The sequence below is a fragment of the Citrus sinensis genome, chromosome 2 (assembly GCF_022201045.2).
Source record: "Citrus sinensis cultivar Valencia sweet orange chromosome 2, DVS_A1.0, whole genome shotgun sequence".
Lineage (NCBI taxonomy): Eukaryota > Viridiplantae > Streptophyta > Magnoliopsida > Sapindales > Rutaceae > Citrus > Citrus sinensis.
The window spans coordinates 10565471-10582236 of NC_068557.1; the positions used below are offsets into that span (position 1 = coordinate 10565471).

The 16766-nt window shown below is 34.2% G+C and overlaps 3 protein-coding genes across 5 annotated transcripts; 1 reads left to right on the plus strand and 2 right to left on the minus strand.

Annotated features, from left to right (window-relative positions):
* The first annotated feature begins 1928 nt into the window (after nucleotides 1–1928).
* On the plus strand, nucleotides 1929–3047 carry LOC102612326 (hypothetical protein). The gene has a single exon (XM_006469923.4). It carries the CDS (start codon nucleotides 2241–2243, stop codon nucleotides 2967–2969), a length of 729 nt encoding a protein of 242 aa, XP_006469986.1. The 5' UTR covers nucleotides 1929–2240; the 3' UTR covers nucleotides 2970–3047.
* A 747-nt stretch (nucleotides 3048–3794) lies between these two features.
* On the minus strand, nucleotides 3795–8269 carry LOC102611832 (lysine histidine transporter 1-like). Of its 3 annotated transcripts, XR_008052329.1 has the most exons (9): nucleotides 7250–8269; nucleotides 6891–7057; nucleotides 6238–6621; nucleotides 5719–6112; nucleotides 5530–5635; nucleotides 5349–5440; nucleotides 5162–5230; nucleotides 4698–5054; nucleotides 3795–4108 (listed from the first exon to the last, which is right to left on the minus strand). XR_008052329.1 is itself a non-coding variant. In XM_006469921.4 (8 exons), exons 1-8 carry the CDS (start codon nucleotides 7298–7300, stop codon nucleotides 4956–4958), a joined length of 1362 nt encoding a protein of 453 aa, XP_006469984.1. In that variant the 5' UTR covers nucleotides 7301–8269; the 3' UTR covers nucleotides 4264–4955. The 3 variants fall into 3 exon arrangements, 2 of the variants coding, with proteins under 2 accessions (XP_006469984.1, XP_006469985.1); XM_006469921.4 differs by lacking the exon at nucleotides 3795–4108 and having other exon boundaries at nucleotides 4264–5054; XM_006469922.4 differs by lacking the exon at nucleotides 3795–4108 and having other exon boundaries at nucleotides 4265–5054; nucleotides 6891–7048.
* Nucleotides 8270–8401: 132 nt separating this feature from the next.
* On the minus strand, nucleotides 8402–12375 carry LOC102611544 (lysine histidine transporter 1-like). The gene is made up of 8 exons (XM_006469920.3): nucleotides 12185–12375; nucleotides 10561–10718; nucleotides 10081–10467; nucleotides 9585–9978; nucleotides 9369–9474; nucleotides 9172–9263; nucleotides 8970–9038; nucleotides 8402–8871 (listed from the first exon to the last, which is right to left on the minus strand). Exons 1-8 carry the CDS (start codon nucleotides 12233–12235, stop codon nucleotides 8773–8775), a joined length of 1356 nt encoding a protein of 451 aa, XP_006469983.1. The 5' UTR covers nucleotides 12236–12375; the 3' UTR covers nucleotides 8402–8772.
* Nucleotides 12376–16766: the final 4391 nt, after the last annotated feature.

Genomic DNA, 16766 nt, shown 5'->3' on the forward strand with positions numbered 1-16766 from the left:
TAGATTAAAATACAAAATAATAAAAATAAATTATGTAGGCCAACAATTATTTAATCTAAGAAGTTGAATTACGTTATGTACAAGAGTTTGTAGCGCTATCTTTACTAAAACAAAATATATGCTATGTTATATTAAAGGTTTAAGATGGAATAAAGTTTTTTTTTTCTAAAATTATTTAGGACAGTGGTTTGCGTTGTTACTCTATCTCTGAACTTGCAGGTACGTAAATTACTTGGCATAATGGATACCTTCTTGTTGAAGTCAAAATATTTCTAATTTATCTATTAATTAATTATTAATTGCATACTTTATCTTTATAACACTTGCACTAAGATTAACCAAGTGAAAACAATGATTTTTGTCGCTAAACCTCTATAAAGTTATAACTTCCTCATAATAATATATTAATTTGGTTCTAACATTATAACTATAAAAAAACTTTTCGTGTGGAAAGTATAATTACAAAGGAAATAAATCATTAAATTATGAAAATATTCTTAATTGTAACTATAAGTTATTCTGTACCTTTTAGTCTCCCAACTATTTCAATTTATTAAATACATATATAGTTTAATCATTTTATAAATTAAGTCTCTAACTCTAATTTAAGAAAAATAAAAGGATTGGAGGATCGGGATTTTCTCAATGACCTCATCTTCTATCGAGCAAATTTGATTCATGTGATTCGTAATTAATAAATTAAAAAAATATAATTAAATCTTAAACATATAATATTATTAAAAGATAGATGGCACAATATTTTAAAAAAATCAAAGAGTTCAGATTAAGAGAGGATCCTAATCAAAGAATAAATTGGAGACATATATGAAAATGAAATAAAAACTAGTTATTATATATGAGAATTAGAAAAAAAAAAAAAAAACAAGGGGCACTAATGAATTTTCCCAAGGTCCCGCCAATGTCTTTAGCAGTATCTATATCAATGTAGTGCTCGGAAACATACAATTTTAATAATTGGCTGTGGCTGATCATTCCATGGTACCGACGAAATGACCCTACAGCTTCCACAAGAATTGGCTCAGGATTAGGCTTCATGAATTATTAGGCTTGATAAGTCGGTCTTTCATCCAGGTCCTGGTTGTTAATTAGATGAAAAATCTAGCACTGGTGATTAAGAACTTTGATTGTATTGTCTTTATAACAGTCTCTTGCTTTCGTCAAGTCCCACTAATGTCAAAAAGCTATTGTGATATGAGCTTCCCCTACCTTAGCACAGTCTAAATTGAAATGATTTTATGGCTGACGCTGTAGATTTGTTACATTATGAATCAATTAGAGGGAGAGATGCAAGTTGCAACTCTGTGATTTTGTTTTTAAAATATGCAACAATGTAAATTAAAGTCAAAATAAATTCACCAAATTTTTGCTACTAAGTTGATGCTTTCTCTGCGGATCATATTATATTACATTGACCAATTCCTTGGCTCTCATTTCAACTAAGGTTGGAGATCCATTATCAGACTAAGTGAAGCTGACTCAATAATTAACATTTCTTGTTATATCAGAAAGAAAATCAGATCAAATGAAAAAGGTAGTTCTGCTCACAAAAATCCAACCTTCCTCTTGTTTGATTTTATATAAAGGTGGATAAATCAACCAAAATTATTGTCCACTTTCTATATCCAAATTTATCATTGAATTTTCTTTTTTCTTTTGCTCTTATGTTGTAAATGATTGTAATTAATATAATATGATACTTGAAATCTATTATGTGCACAGTATTTATTAATAGATATAGATATATTTTATGTAGTGTAAAGATGTATCTAGATCATCTCAATCACCATTACATGAAAAATGTTCAAATCTAATTAGATTATAAGAAAAAAAGAAAAAATAAGTTAAATATCTACATATACATGTGGTGTGGGTGTGAGACTACATGAGAAAATAATTTAATTTTTTTAAAGCATTAATAAATTTGTGACACAAAAAAGTAAAAGAAAAAGCTGAATAATAATGAAAATAATGAGCGTGTTCTTTTGCTTAAGGTCAATCAATCGTAGAGATAGAGAGAGAGAGAGAGAGAGAGAGGAAGAGAGAGAGCTCTCTCTTCCGAGCTCTCGACTCCTCGGGAACTACGATTCTTGTCAGTTCTACATTCAATCTTTCCTTCCACTTTCACCCACTGGTCACCCACCAACTCTCTGGACTGGCTCTTTAAAAGCGAAACCCTAATAATAATAATCATAACTCGACGGTTGACAGTTACAGTCACAATGGAACCCCAGTTCTTTATTTTGTTCTTGTTAATGTTCTTCACAATCTACCTCGTCGCTTACTTCGTCGTATTCCGAAGCTGGAGCCCCAAGATCCGACCCGAAGCGTCCAGCTGCCTGATCTCCATCTTCCACGGGACCCCCGCGGTCGTCTTGGCCACCTACGCTCTGCTCTCCAACAAATCCCGCGGCTTCTCCTCGCCCAACACCCCTCTCGAGAACCTCGTCCTCGACTTTAGCATCGCCTACTTCGCTACCGATCTCCTCCACTACCTCGTCTTCTTCCCCGGCGACGTCCTCTTCATCGCCCACCACCTCGCCACCCTCTTCGTCTTCCTCACCTGCAGGTGCCTCGTCTCCCACGGCGCCTACGCCTTGCTCTCCCTCCTCATCCTCGCCGAAGTCACCAGCGCCTGCCAGAACGCCTGGACCCTCGCCTGCGCCAGGAGCCACGACTCCGAGTTCGCCGGTAAAGTTTATCACATACTCTCGCCGCCCTTTTATGCGTTTTACAGCGTTGTTAGGGGCGTTCTGGGGCCCATGTTTGTGTATGAGATGTGCGTGTTTTATATGAGTGGGGCCGCTGATCCTGTGATTCCCAAATGGGTTTGGATTTCCTGGTTGATTGTGGTGGCCTCGGCTATCTCTGTTAGCATTTTGTGGGTTTCTAATTTGTGGATTCAGTTATTTAGAGAAAGGAGAGGTCTTTTTTATAAGAAAGTTACATAAATATACATATATGTATTTTTCTACTCATGATTTGTCAATTTGGTTTCTATTTTGATATAATTTGCCAATTTAGTAGTATCTCTGTCCGATGGGTGTTTTTGTTTTTATTTGTTTTCTTTTTGTATTGTAGTTACTGGTGCATGCACGATTGTAATTCGTGGGAAATTTTGTTTCTTCTTTTTATTATTTCAATCAAGGAAACTGACTCTTAAAGAGTTTTGGTTCTTTGTCTTACCGTTACTTGTAGCCAGTCAGGCCTTAGGTACTATCTGCGTTGGTGCCTCCCTTAGTTGATCATCCTTCAGCCATTGTAGTGTGCTTGATTTGATTTGAGTTGGGCGTTCATGCCAATTATATATTCCGTCAGATCTTCGATTGGCCAACTATGGAATCATGCAAAGGGAGTAAACAAATGTGGCTCAATTGATGGTATTTTATATAATACAACTTATGTAGTCTATTTTCTAGCTGCTTAGAAGAGGCTAAGCCCTATTGGTATAATTTGTGAACTGGCAGAACTGGCCCAGAATTTTCTAGTTCTACAAATTTGGTAGCACAGTTGGGTCTGTTTGTTCTTCTTTCATAGCTTGTGAGTGAGTCTCCAATACCAGCACCCAGCTGCCCAGAGTGGCAGGCTGACTGACATTTTCAGATTCTTGTGCTAACATACTCTTAGCTGAAAAAATGTAGGTGAATATTAGATTTCCACACATTTGGGGGAATTGATTACGTGGTGGGAATAGTTGGCCTGGTGAAGGTTAATAACACCATTAACTGGCTCATAAAATTATTTTTGTTCTGTAATGGTGCATCAGCTTTAGCATATCCCTCTGCATATTAGAACTACATAGTTGAAGACTTGGTCGATTTGTGAAAGATTAGCTCGGCTGTAAAAGAAACTTTATATGATCAATTTTTCTTTTTTTGGGGGTGGTCTACTATATGACAGGTTCTCCTTCTCTTATTGATTCTGAATGAAGTCCCACTTTGATCAGTTTTGAGATTGATTAATGGTTCCGATAGTTTAGTATTCTCTTTCATTATTCTGTAGGAATAGGGAATGGTTTTCATGCAATGTTCTTTGCCAATAATACTCGATACTGGAACAGTCTCCTAAACATTAGGAACCCGGTTTACAACTGGAAATTGAATCAACGAACACAATACATTAGTGTAACAATAGTTAGGCAGTTCACAAAAAAACAGAGATAACATATGCCACATGCATCTTAGCCTACAATCAAGGGATTTTTGGCTGAGTGCCATTTTTGACGCTTGGATAAAGGTAGTATGATATGGGGCACAGACATTGAAAAGCTTGAAAGAAGTTTGTAATACGATCATGCAGTTAAATGGACATACATAATAGTCTTCAGAAGATGTTCCTCCATTTTTTCAGCTTCCTGCTCCACAGATGAGCAATTTAATCAAAGATTTGAGAGACATCCTATTGTTGTATACATAATTTCTGCTGGAATTATAATCGGCATCGGTCCCTTGCAGCATGCAGCGCTAACAGGAGCAATTAATTAATCGTCTTATTTCACAAATGTAAACATACACACTAGTTCAACACATGCATGCTTGGACCATGCATAAAGCACAGAGGAGAAAGGACAATCACATTAAGAGTAGAACTTGTAGTGCTTTGCATTTCTGATGATAGTCCTTAAGCCTCCAATAGGTGATAGAATGTATCATCAACAGGAGATAAGTCTTCAGAATCACATAATAGTCTTCAGAAGATGTTCCATTTTTTCAGCTTCCTGCTCCACAGATGAGCAATTTAATCAAAGATTTGAGAGACATCCTATTGTTGTATACATAATTTCTGCTGGAATTATAATCGGCATCAGTCTCTTGCAGCATGCAGCGCTAACAGGAACAATTAATTAATCGTCTTATTTCACAAATGTAAACATACACACTAGTTCAACACATGCATGCTTGGACCATGCATAAAACACAGGCGAAAGGACAATCACATTAAGAGTAGAACTTGTAGTGCTTTGCACTTTTGATGATATTCCTTAAGCCTCCAATAGGTGATAGAATCATCAACAGGAGACCGAGTATGATGCAGATCTGAAAATTAAGAGGCAAAACTAGGTTAGTGTAATATCTTTAAAGCACACGAGGATACATTGAGTGAGATCATTTGATAGTTCATTAATATTCAAAGTGAAACATACCCAGTTTGTACACCAAGATAAGCTGAACTTCTTGGGTTTGTAGATGGCAAGCCACATGATGCAAGGTAGCTGAAAAGTGTTGAAGAGAGATATCAGTATTTGCCATGATAGTAATTCTACAGAACCACAATTTTTTAAGAACAGTGTATTGATTTCATCTGGGGGAGGGCAAGGAATTTTGACTTACAAAATATGTTGTTGGGGCAAAAGCAAATCCTCCAAAGAATCCAAGAAGACCACCAAAGAAAGGAAAGGTTATAGCTACAAACATGGTGAAAGCTGAAAGAAAGAGATCGTTTCTTAAGAAAACACAACCACTATGTGAGATAATTAACACAAGAACATGGTGAAGAGAGGGATTTACGTACCAACATATAAATTGCGGGTGATGAAGCGAAGCAATCCGCTGGGTTTGAAATGCAATTTGGTTACCATCACAGTTTCTATCATGTCAAAAACTGGCATGGCATACAGCTGCAGACAGAAAAAGTTCACTGAATTCAATAAAACCTTACGGTCATCAGGGAGCAGAAAACAAAGACTCAAACAAACCTAACCTGATAGCTGCCGATAACATGAACGACAACAAACATGTTTGCAGCCACAATAAGCCATGTCGGTTTGTCTAGTGAAATGAGGATGTTGTCTTCAACAATATTGCCAAACACATAATAACCAACAAGTGCAACTGGGAAGTAGCAAAGTGCCACAACTATATAGGCAATGACAACTCCCCTCCACATTGGTCCCTTGGATGGCTTCTCTGGTGTAGAAGGAATTGTTGCTTGAATCTCCAGGACTACGTTGTGGCCCGCATAGGCAAAAGCTACGTCTCCTAAGGCAGTAAAGAAGTCAAAGACTGTCCCTGATGTCGTTGTGGCTTTGTAGCCGTATTCCACGTTTGGCTGCTTTCCCTTGTGGACAGAAGCTGACCAAGCTATGGTAGAATAACTGCATGATAACCATGATATCATTCGAAATTCAAAATTTAAAGCTGTTAAAACTTAAATACTGCTGTTAATACCGGCTTAATTAACATCCTACTGGCTTGTGAAAGTAGCATATAAACAGCACACCTTAGAGACATGACTGCTGCAGCCAAAGAAACACCAGAGATGGAGTTAAAGTTAGGGAGGTGAGCGAGAACGAAGTGAACAGACGCGAATATCATGATGAAGTAGGTTGTTTTAATTGGCTTGCGGCCGTTGCAGACTAAATCATGAACCTTCTGTAGAGATTTTCCACCAGTAACCATATAGACAATGTCCACACCAACTTCACAGATGAGCTGTTGAGGCACTACTATATAAAGGCCAAGCTTTTCACCGAAGGCATGCTGACCCAGCTCATGATATCGATCAAACCGTTTTCCAGGAACCATTTCATGCATCTCTACCATTTGCCATAGAGTGTAAAAAGTGATTGTCCACGATAAAATCAGAATCACTACACCAGGGCCCCTGGAATTTAATACAGAAAACTTCGTTCAAAAAATCGGTAAATAAAAATCCTAATACTTTTTGTGTAATTGTGTTTGGACTTTGGACCCTGTAAAACTAACGTATGCAGGAACTGTTGCATTAGCAAATAAGATTTACTGGCGGAATTAGTTATTGATGATGATCGCAAATTCTGTTAGGCTGACGGATAATTTTATTTTCAATTTTTTTTTTCTCTCACAAGTACGATATTTAAGAGCTGAGGTCTGATCCTTTTGCGCTGAACGTACCATCCAAGGTTTGACATGGCATATGGAAGACTGAGGACACCGGCTCCAACCATGGCAGTAACATTGTGGAAAGCTGAGTACCACCATTTTGCGTTCCTCGAAGAAGTGATAGGAAGCCAATCATCAATCGCCTTCTGCTTCTTCAGTTTCTCATCTACCTGAAAATGCTAATTAATATCACACGTCAGTCAAGTTAATGACTAACAATTTCTCAGAAATTAGCTTAAAGACAATCACCAACCAGCATAACATCACGAGCCTTATAATTTTGGAACAAACGTTGAGTGTTTCAATGTTTTGTCCAAAAGGGTAATCAAGCGTGGTCTTGGGAGTATTAGAGGGGAGAAAGAGGGACTTACATCGTGGGAGACATGCTCTTCTTGCCCACCAGTTTGAACTTGATCACCCATGATTCTGTCCTCTGAAAATTTCTAGACAGGGGCGAACTGAAGCCTATGACAAAGTTGAAGATGATTGTATATGCAAGCAATATAAACTAGGAAACATCGAAGCTTGTCAATGAGATCTCCGTTTCTCATGCTCAAGACAAAAACATATAATTGACAAAATCCATATAATAATTCCCACTTGTAAGTTCTGTTTGTCAGCACTATGCCAACGGCATTCAGGTTGAACTTGATTGAGGCTGAATACATTCTTTAATTTGTAATTACCCTCAAATACGCCAAATGCAGGCATTGAAACAGTGAAATAATTTAGTCCCACATTTAGCTACAGACATAGTTATTGGTTGAATACTGTGGCCGGCCTTTTGCAACAGTTAAAATTGTGTGTAAGTTTCATTAGTTAGTTGCACACCTCCTCTTGATTTCTCTATATATTTCCAGACTGCCCATCTATCTGATGAGTGATGAAACAACACTTGACTGGTAATGAGTTTACAGAAGAGTATGCTGATGATATAAAGTGATATGGTGATTGAATTGGTCATTCGTTGTATTTCATATTTTCTTGCACTTACGGGTTAAAATAGCATCTTCCGACTATAACCGTGCTGCCAACATGAAGGAGCACTGCTGACTGGTGTCATCATAGTCGCGGCATCAGATTGTGAGGTATCAAAGCTTTTATCGTTTCTTTTCTCACTTGATTTTACTATTAATTTACAAGGAAACTAAGAGTATAGATAATTTATTTCCGTTTCTAGTATGTCTCTAGGAAGCGGTATCCTAGTCCTACAGGATTTTGCCACAGCAGGCAAGCGAAGATGCTAACGCAGTCTCCACATCTACTTATTGGTGAGCAATAAAAATTTTGTTCATCGTTCCCCGGATTTTACATGATGTCTTTAGTTATTTGATTTTCCCTGGACACACAACATTTTGCTTCCTCGCCGTCAACTTGGTTTACTTTTTTTCCTGACAGTGTCCTTCAAATGTTTATTTTATACCAACAGAAGAAATGAGATAAAGATGTATATACAGCAGATTGGCACCCGAAATGCATGTCGAGTAGGGGAAAGTGAAACAGTCACAATGAACATTCAAAGATAGGAAGAACAGAAATTCAGCACTTTCTTTAACCAATAAAATCATTAAGAATACACCCTCTCGTATATGCAAGCACAAACTCTCTTTTTATTTTGTGTAGTTCAAAAAAAGAAAGAAAAAAGGAAAAAGAAATAATTAAAAGTAAAGGCCTCTAGGAAATTCCATTTTCCTTAGTTCTGTGGCAAGAATCCCAAACTTCCACAGGCAAGCAGCAAGCCAGTACTCCATAGACAACATATCTGAGTCCGGATATACTTTCTAGAATCCTATCCGGATGTTAGTCTTGCCCACATCATCTGCATGTTTGCTTTCATCATTATCAATTCATGCCTCACGATCACCCACTTTCTCTAGTATTGCGGGTAGATTACCTAAGAGTAGAACTTGTAGTCCTTGGCTTGAAGAATGATTTGTCTCAGTCCTCCGATAGGTGATAAGATCATCAAACATAAGCCAAGTACAATGCAGATCTGAAAACCAATGAAGTCATGTGAGATCAACTGAACTTATATACTAGAATTAAACGAAGTAACACTAGAGGTTATGAAGATAATCACTTGAGACTTACCCAGTTAATGCACCAAGATAAGCTGTACTTCCTTGGCTTGTAGATGGCTAGCCAAATGATGCATGGCAGCTGAAAATTAATTAAAACAAAACGTTAGATACGGAGACTTGGTATAATATATCAGTTGTTGAACGGTGCCAAAAAAAAAAAAAGAGAGAAAGGAAAAAGTTTTTGAACTCTGCAGAGGGAGAATCTGGCTTACAAAATATGTTGTTGGGGCAAAAGCAAATCCTCCAAAAAAACCAAGTAAACCTCCAAAGAAAGGAAAGGTAATGCCAATGAACATTGTGGATGCTGCAATGAATAAATGTTACATTAAATTAATTCATAACAGATCTCATGTAGAAATATCAAAATCTTGTTTTAATATAACATGACAGTGTAGAGGGGAGTGCTTACCAACATAAAGATTGCGTACAACAAAGCGAAGCAATCTGGTGGGACTGAAATTCAATTTCTTCACCAATAAAGTTTCAATCATGTCAAACACAGGCATTGCATAGATCTGTATTAATGCAAATAAATGAGAACTGATAAGTAAACTGACAATAATAGTCAATCTGAGGTACTTTATTAACGCAAATACAAGAAACCTTCAGAAAGTTCGATTCATACCTGATAGCTTCCAATAACATGAACAACAACAAAGAAGTTAGCCATTACAATAAGCCATGTTGGTTTTTCCAAGGAAAGGAGGATGTTATCTTCAACTTTATTGCCAAACATCCAATATCCAATGAGTGCAACAGGGAAGTAGCACAATGCAACGACTATATAGGCAACAACAACTCCTCTCCACATAGGCCCCTTGGATGGCTTCTCGGGTGTAGATGGGATTGTTGCTTGGATCTCCAAGACAACATTGTGCCCGGCATATGCAAAAGCCACATCACCCAAGGCACTAAAGAAGTTAAAGACTGTCCCTGCTGCAGTCTTAGCTTTGTATCCATACGCCACATCTGGCTGAACACCCTTGCGGACTGAAGCTGACCAAGCAATTGTAGAGTAACTGTATATATATGAACGTAAAAATCAAAATTTCTGTTAGAAACTCAAACTCCATAGTTAACATGTGCAATGGCAAGTAAAATCCAAGAGAGAGCAATTGTACCTCAAGGACATAACTGCAGCTGCCAAAGAGACACCGGCAATGGAATTGAAGTTGGGGAGATGGGAGAGTACAAAGTGAACAGAGGCAAAGATCATGATGAAGTAACTAAGTTTTATTTCTTTGCATGGTTCTTTGCATAAAAGTTCATGGACCTTATGCAGTGATTTGCCTCCCGTAACCATATAGACAATGCACACACCGACTTCAACAATAAGCTGTTGTGGCACCACGATATAGAGACCAAGTTTTTCACCAAAAGCATGCTGCCCCAGTTCATGGTATCTGTCAAACCGTTTTCCCGGCACCATCTCGTGCATCTCAACCATTTGCCACAAGGTGTACAGAGTGATGATCCACGACAATATCAGAATGGCAACACCAGGACCCCTGAGATGAAAGAATAAGCAAAGTTATGTTAATTCAAAAGAACTGATAAATAAATATAGTTGCTTCAGCTGTATGAGTTAAACATAAACACACCATCCAAGTTGAGCCATGGCATAAGGGAGACTGAGGACACCAGCTCCAACCATGGCCGTAACATTGTGAAAAGCTGAGTACCACCATTTTGCATTCCTTGAGGAAGTAATTGGAAGCCAGTCATCAATTGCTTTCTGCTTTGCTGCTTGTTCTTCACTCTGCAATTTATATCGTCGTCATAACAAAATGTTTTTTATTAGCTTAGAAAGAAAAACGCATTACCAATTCAGCTATTTTGCACTTTATAATTTAAAATTTAATAATAGAACATGCCTTTATTAGAACTTACAGGGAAAGTCATGATATTTCTTCATAATCTAGATTCATACAAAGTAAGTGAATATAGATTATCTATTTAGAATCAAATTTAACCAGAATTTCGATGTGTCCATTACTTATAGCTAATCTGATTAATTTTATTTTTTATTTTTTAAACACACATATAGTGTCCAATTAGGAAATCCTGACCATATTAAAGTTTGGGATAAGTTAGAAGACAAAAAAGACAAAAAATAAAGATTTTAAGATAATTTTTTTTTTTTATCTTTTAACTTATCCCTCACTTTAATATGGTAAGAAAATATAACCATATTAAAGTTCGGAATAGATTAAAAGATAAAAAAAACAAAAAAAAAACACAGATTTTGGATAAATTTTTTCTTTAATATGATAAGAAATTCATGATTATAATATTTCTATACATACATATAAAACAACTCTTACTATATCTATTCATAGCCAATTAATTTAAAAAATAAAAGCAAATGATCAAAGAACAATTTTAAAAAATATATATATATTTGATCGGAGAATAATTTTTAAAGTTGCTTGCAAATTAGAGATAAGCGTTATGAGTCAAAATATAGAAATTGCGAGACTTATATGTCACATGCAAGATGGTATGCCCTAGACTTCATATACATAAATAAAAGCAAATGGGAACCCATTTTGAGTGGCACAAACGTAATCTTCAGATTTAAATATTAATAAATGGAAACGTAAAAAACAAAATTAAATATATATAAATAAATCCGTCAGTTTTAAAATTTTTTTAAAAATTAAAAATCAGCCAATTGGTTTATTGGTCTCAGATTCAAAGCTACACAAAAGACAAAGGCCTCTTTTTTTCTCCCGTCAACAGGATTTAAGGCTGGCCTATCAAAACGATTGAAGGTCGGCTAGAACAGTGTTGAAAAATTGGTGCCGTAACCAGAAGGTTAACTTTTTTATTTTTTTTTAAATTGATCATACAAAGGTAATATGAAAAGGGCTCAATTCGATCTTGTGAAGTAATTAAATATATATATAATTTACTTTTATTTTTTAAAACAGGAATAATGGCAATATAAAACCAAAAAAAAAATTAAAAGAGACAACAGGAACAAGAGAGCAAATTTTACGTGCACAATAATTTAATTAACAAGTTTTAAGATCATGCGGCTAATGAACGGAAAGAACCCAGTTCATGAATCATGACGGAAATTTAAAACACGCCCGGAAAATTTTTTTCTTTAAAAGAAAAAATTAAGGAAGACAGAGCTCCAAAAGTTTTGGAAAAGTGATGCCAAACAGAATCAAAATCTATAAAAGTAAAAAGACAAGAGAGAGAGAGAGAGATACTGACGGTGGCATGGTTGTAATTCTGATCAGTTGTTGCTGGCCCTTGAGTCCCCATGACTTTTTTCTTTCTCTCTCCTTTCTTTTTTTTATTTAATATTTGTACTTCAAGAAAGAAAAAAGAGTTAAAATTTGCAGAGAAGAAAGCTAAGCGAAAGGGGAGACGAAGCGAATGCAGTTAACGCAGGTGAATGAAGGAACTCACGAACTGGGGGCCTGTATTTATAGACTTGTGCCGTGGGCTGAGGAGCCGGACATGTGACGTTTTTTAAGTTGAGTGTTGACTTCGGTAAGTTCTTTGAAACTACCGCCCGATCGGGGACTTTGTAAATTTTCAATACCAATTGTAATATTGCTGGACTTTCTTTCTAGGACAAATTCTTTATATATATATATATACATAACACAAAATAATATTAATTATCCAAATAATTTGTAATAAGAGTTCGTGTATATTATGGTTTGACTTTGATAGTCCGAAGATATCGTCTTACCCTCTTGTTTGATGATAAAAAAATCAACAGAAATTCGAATTTATTACGGTATCACAATCTCATGTATCCAGTAAATGATAAAAACAAAATTAATCTAATCTCCCTTTATTGACTTTGTGAGCTGTCGCCTCGAAAATTCCATGAAACTATCTCATCATCTGATTTGATTTTATTATGCTGAAATAGTAACTTAAATATAAAACCACAGAAGTTTATTAAATTTGTAAGATTTTTGTTTCTTCTATCTTTAAAGAAAGTTTAAATAAAAGAGAAAACTACTGGTAAATTGATTATAAAAACATTACCCATATGGGTGAAGATTTTTTCTACTCCACTATTTGTATAAAAACATACCACATGAAAATATAATACCAAATCTACCCCCTTTTTTTAATTTTGATACTTAAAAAAAAAAAAAAGCTCAGTCAAAAAGGAAAGCATAGTAGGGTAAGAAAACTTCCCAAGTTTCACAGAACTCTAATGCATGAAGGAAAGAGTATCAGGAAACTACTGCACCACAAGAAATCCTACAAATAGTTTGATTAGCAACGGCTAGAAAGAAAGTTTGGGTGAAAAAAAAAAAGATGGAAGGTTTGCAGCAGAGTAGAGTGGGAGAAACTGACTTACCATCACATTACTCACATTGGTTAATAACATCTAGGTTCTTAAGTTTTCATAAATAAAGATCTGAGTTGTTCATTTTTATCAAATAGATCGTGATCCCTGTTGAAATTGCTGTGTTTACCCTTGTCATATTTCTACTTTAAAGGGCATTTTAATAATTTCAATATTGGCTTTTTATTTTTTGTGTTTGTGTGTAAAGATGGCCAATAGGCCAGACGGCTCATAGCATGGCACATGTCTATACACACGACGCGGCACAACGCGAGCATATTTTGGTGAGGCACGCGGCACGACACAGCACTCACGCGGGCTAGGCTAGGCTTAGAATTTTAGGCACGGGGGATTTAAGAGCATGACATGATTAGTGATGGGTTAAAACACATAACGTGAAAAAACCCGCAATAAATACGTTTGACTTTTTAATGAAAATAAATTTAAAATTTTATGATTTTACAAATAATTTGAAATTGAATCTTTTAAATTCATTTAATTCTTAGTTTAAAAAAACTATAATTGATTTATGTTTATAATTTGTTAAATAAATAATTGATATCATGATTTAAATACAATTTTTATAAATATCATGATTTTATAAATATATATTAATATTGTTGTGAACTATGATCTATGACTTTATATAAGTCTAAGATAACAATTAAGTTATCTCTTAACAAAAATTTATTATTATTGTTGTTGTTAAGTATTAAAAAAGAATTCTAATACCATAAGGTCAAATTTAGTAATAAATATTACATTATCTTATTATTATTCGTTTATTATTATTGAGTATGGACTTGAGTTTTAAATTTTCGATTACATTAAATTTGAATAGAGGCACATGGACTCACAAAAGTACATAGAATTGGAAAAAGTGCACCGACAACTTGACATGTGCTCTTAAAAAAAAAATTTATCAGGCTTTTTGTCTTAGGCACGACATGGCACGAGTGAGCACAGCATGTGTGCCAGGTTAGACCTAAGCAAAAAAAAAAAAAAAAAATTGAAACAGCATGAAATACATAGTGGGCTGAGCACGGCACGACACGAACATGAGCACACACAGGCCTTCCATTGCCGCCCTGGCCCATTGGCCATCTTTATGTTTACGTGGACATTGAATAGGGGTTAAGTTACTTACAATAAATCAATAATTGTTATTGACTACAAGTTGAAAACAACATGACAATACTACAAGTTGAAAACAACTTGGAATTGTCATGGCCAAAAGAAGAAGATAACATCACCTTGTTATTTATTAGGTAATCTTTGCTTTATGTTAATAAATTATTATTTTTTAGGTTAATGAATAATTATATATTACCATTTGCCAGCTTGAGCCAGATATATACGTTTCTAAATTAGTAATTTTCTAAATTATTTATTTACAAAAATTTACGGCAAATAAAAATATATTTTCAAGACGTGGTCACAATATTTTCCTTAAAGAGCCTGGAAAATTTTCATTTCCTTGATCCAGTTGACAAACTTAAACCCATATAGCATTTATTGAAATCACTCTTCATTTGGAAGGATTAAATTTTTAACAACCGGATTTCAAAAACAAATCACTGTGTAATGTATATAACACATATATATTAACGAAACATTTATCAATTATAGATTCAATTTTAATTTTTTCTTTCACCTTTGATAATGCTCGATCCTGTTTGATAATGACTTTTCCAAATTTATTTGGAATGTTACAAGGGAAAATAAATATTCTTCCAATGCAATCATTAATAACAAAATTAGCAAAATTTTTTACTGGATAATATGAATGTAGAATTCTTTTGTTTACAATGGCCGGTCGAGAACATAATTAAAAATTATTTTTTAAAACCTTTATCAGATATTAATTAACGATCATTTTTTTTTATTTTGGAAAAGTTCTTAAAAGGGCAATTAGATATTCAGAAAATAGAAATATGATTTTTAAGGAAAAGTATTGTTGAAAAAAATACGTTTAATTAGCTGTACATGATCTTCTTCTGATTTGTTTCTTTATTTGGCTTTTTCTGGGTAAATATTTTGAACTCAAAATGATTTATAGAAAGTTATTCATATATCATTGGGAACACGGTATAAGGTTTACAAGAGTATCGTTCTTTACTAACTAAAGCACTATTAGATAATGAGATTTTATCGACTATCTGACTATTTGGTGACGTCCAAGATGTGGTGTATATATATACACGGTATCCACTACAACAAAAACAAACTTTAGCAACGAATAGTTTAATTGCTAAATGCTATAGCGACGAAAAAATTTCCATTGCCCTTTCGTCGCTATATGAGCATTGCCTTAGGTCTTTAGTATCAAATTTTCAAACTTGATTGCTAAATGCGTATGTTTAGTGACGAAATAATTTTCGTAGCTAAAAGTATTTTTAAGCGACAAATTTTATTTTGCCGTTAAAAAAACTTAAAAGTTCTTTTACCGATGAATAATGTTTCATCGCTAAATGAGTACTTTTAGCGACGAATAATAATTTTTGTTGTTAAAATGTATTGTTTTTCTACTACTTAATTGTTATTACTATTGTTCCAATAAAGAAAATTGTTACAAATCAATATAAATTTCTTGATTATAAATGAAAATCTAATCTATTTGCTTCATTACTGATTTATATTATAGGTAGGGGTCCCGCCTAATCTCTAACCTTGGGCTTTAAAAAAATGAATATAAATTTCTTGATTTTCTTCATCTTGATATAATTTATCTTCAATATTCAATTTAAATAAACACAAAAGAAATTAGTTAAGACCAAATGCTTTCTAAGACAAAATATTAATATAAGTTGTAATAAATAAGGTAAATTAAAAAAAAATTACACCATGTTAAAAATAAAAGACAAAAGAAGTAGAGATTAAATTAGAAAATGAGAATTATATATTTAGAGATGAGAGAATTAAAAAATAAAAGTAAGGGAATAAGAGAATAAGAGAATGAGCAAAAAAAAAAGAATGAAATAAATGATATATAAATAGGGTACTAGAGTTTTTAGCAGCGAAATTTAAAATTCATTACTAAAACTTAATTTTGGCAGAAAATAATCAGCCAAAATTTATTAAATTTTCACATTTTTTTTAGAAATGTACATTTAGCGATGAAATCTAAATTTCATTGTCAAAAGTACACATTTAGTTGCGAAATTTAGTTTTATCGCTAAAGATCTTAAATGTTGGTGGAAAATCATCTGCCAAAATTTTTTAAATTTTCACATTTTTTAGCCATGAAATACAAATGTTGTTGCTAAAAGTGCAGATTTAGCGACAAAATTTAATTTTCGTTGTGAAAAGTACACATTTTGGTGGAAAATTAACCACTTTAAATCTTTAAATCGCTAAAAATACTCATTTAGGGACGAAAGTTAAATTTCATCGCAAAATGTCTCAAATTTTGACATTATTTTAAATATTTAAATGAATATTTATAGCGAAGAATTGAAATTTCATCGCCAAAATACACAT

What these genes read in the sequence shown, in the direction of transcription:
- LOC102611832 (XM_006469921.4), bottom strand. Translation starts at nt 7,300, where the DNA reads ATGGGTGATCAAGTTCAAACTGGTGGGCAAGAAGAGCATGTCTCCCAC. An exon ending in GCCATGTCAAACCTTGGATG is followed by an intron (nt 6,622 to 6,890) that starts GTACGTTCAGCG and finishes ATTAAATTCCAG; the next exon opens with GGGCCCTGGTGTAGTGATTC. An exon ending in ATGTTATCGGCAGCTATCAG is followed by an intron (nt 5,636 to 5,718) that starts GTTAGGTTTGTT and finishes TTCTGTCTGCAG; the next exon opens with CTGTATGCCATGCCAGTTTT.
- LOC102612326 (XM_006469923.4), top strand. Translation starts at nt 2,241, where the DNA reads ATGGAACCCCAGTTCTTTATTTTGTTCTTGTTAATGTTCTTCACAATC.
- LOC102611544 (XM_006469920.3), bottom strand. Translation starts at nt 12,235, where the DNA reads ATGGGGACTCAAGGGCCAGCAACAACTGATCAGAATTACAACCATGCC. An exon ending in ATGTTATTGGAAGCTATCAG is followed by an intron (nt 9,475 to 9,584) that starts GTATGAATCGAA and finishes GCATTAATACAG; the next exon opens with ATCTATGCAATGCCTGTGTT. An exon ending in TTGCCCCAACAACATATTTT is followed by an intron (nt 9,039 to 9,171) that starts GTAAGCCAGATT and finishes ATTAATTTTCAG; the next exon opens with CTGCCATGCATCATTTGGCT.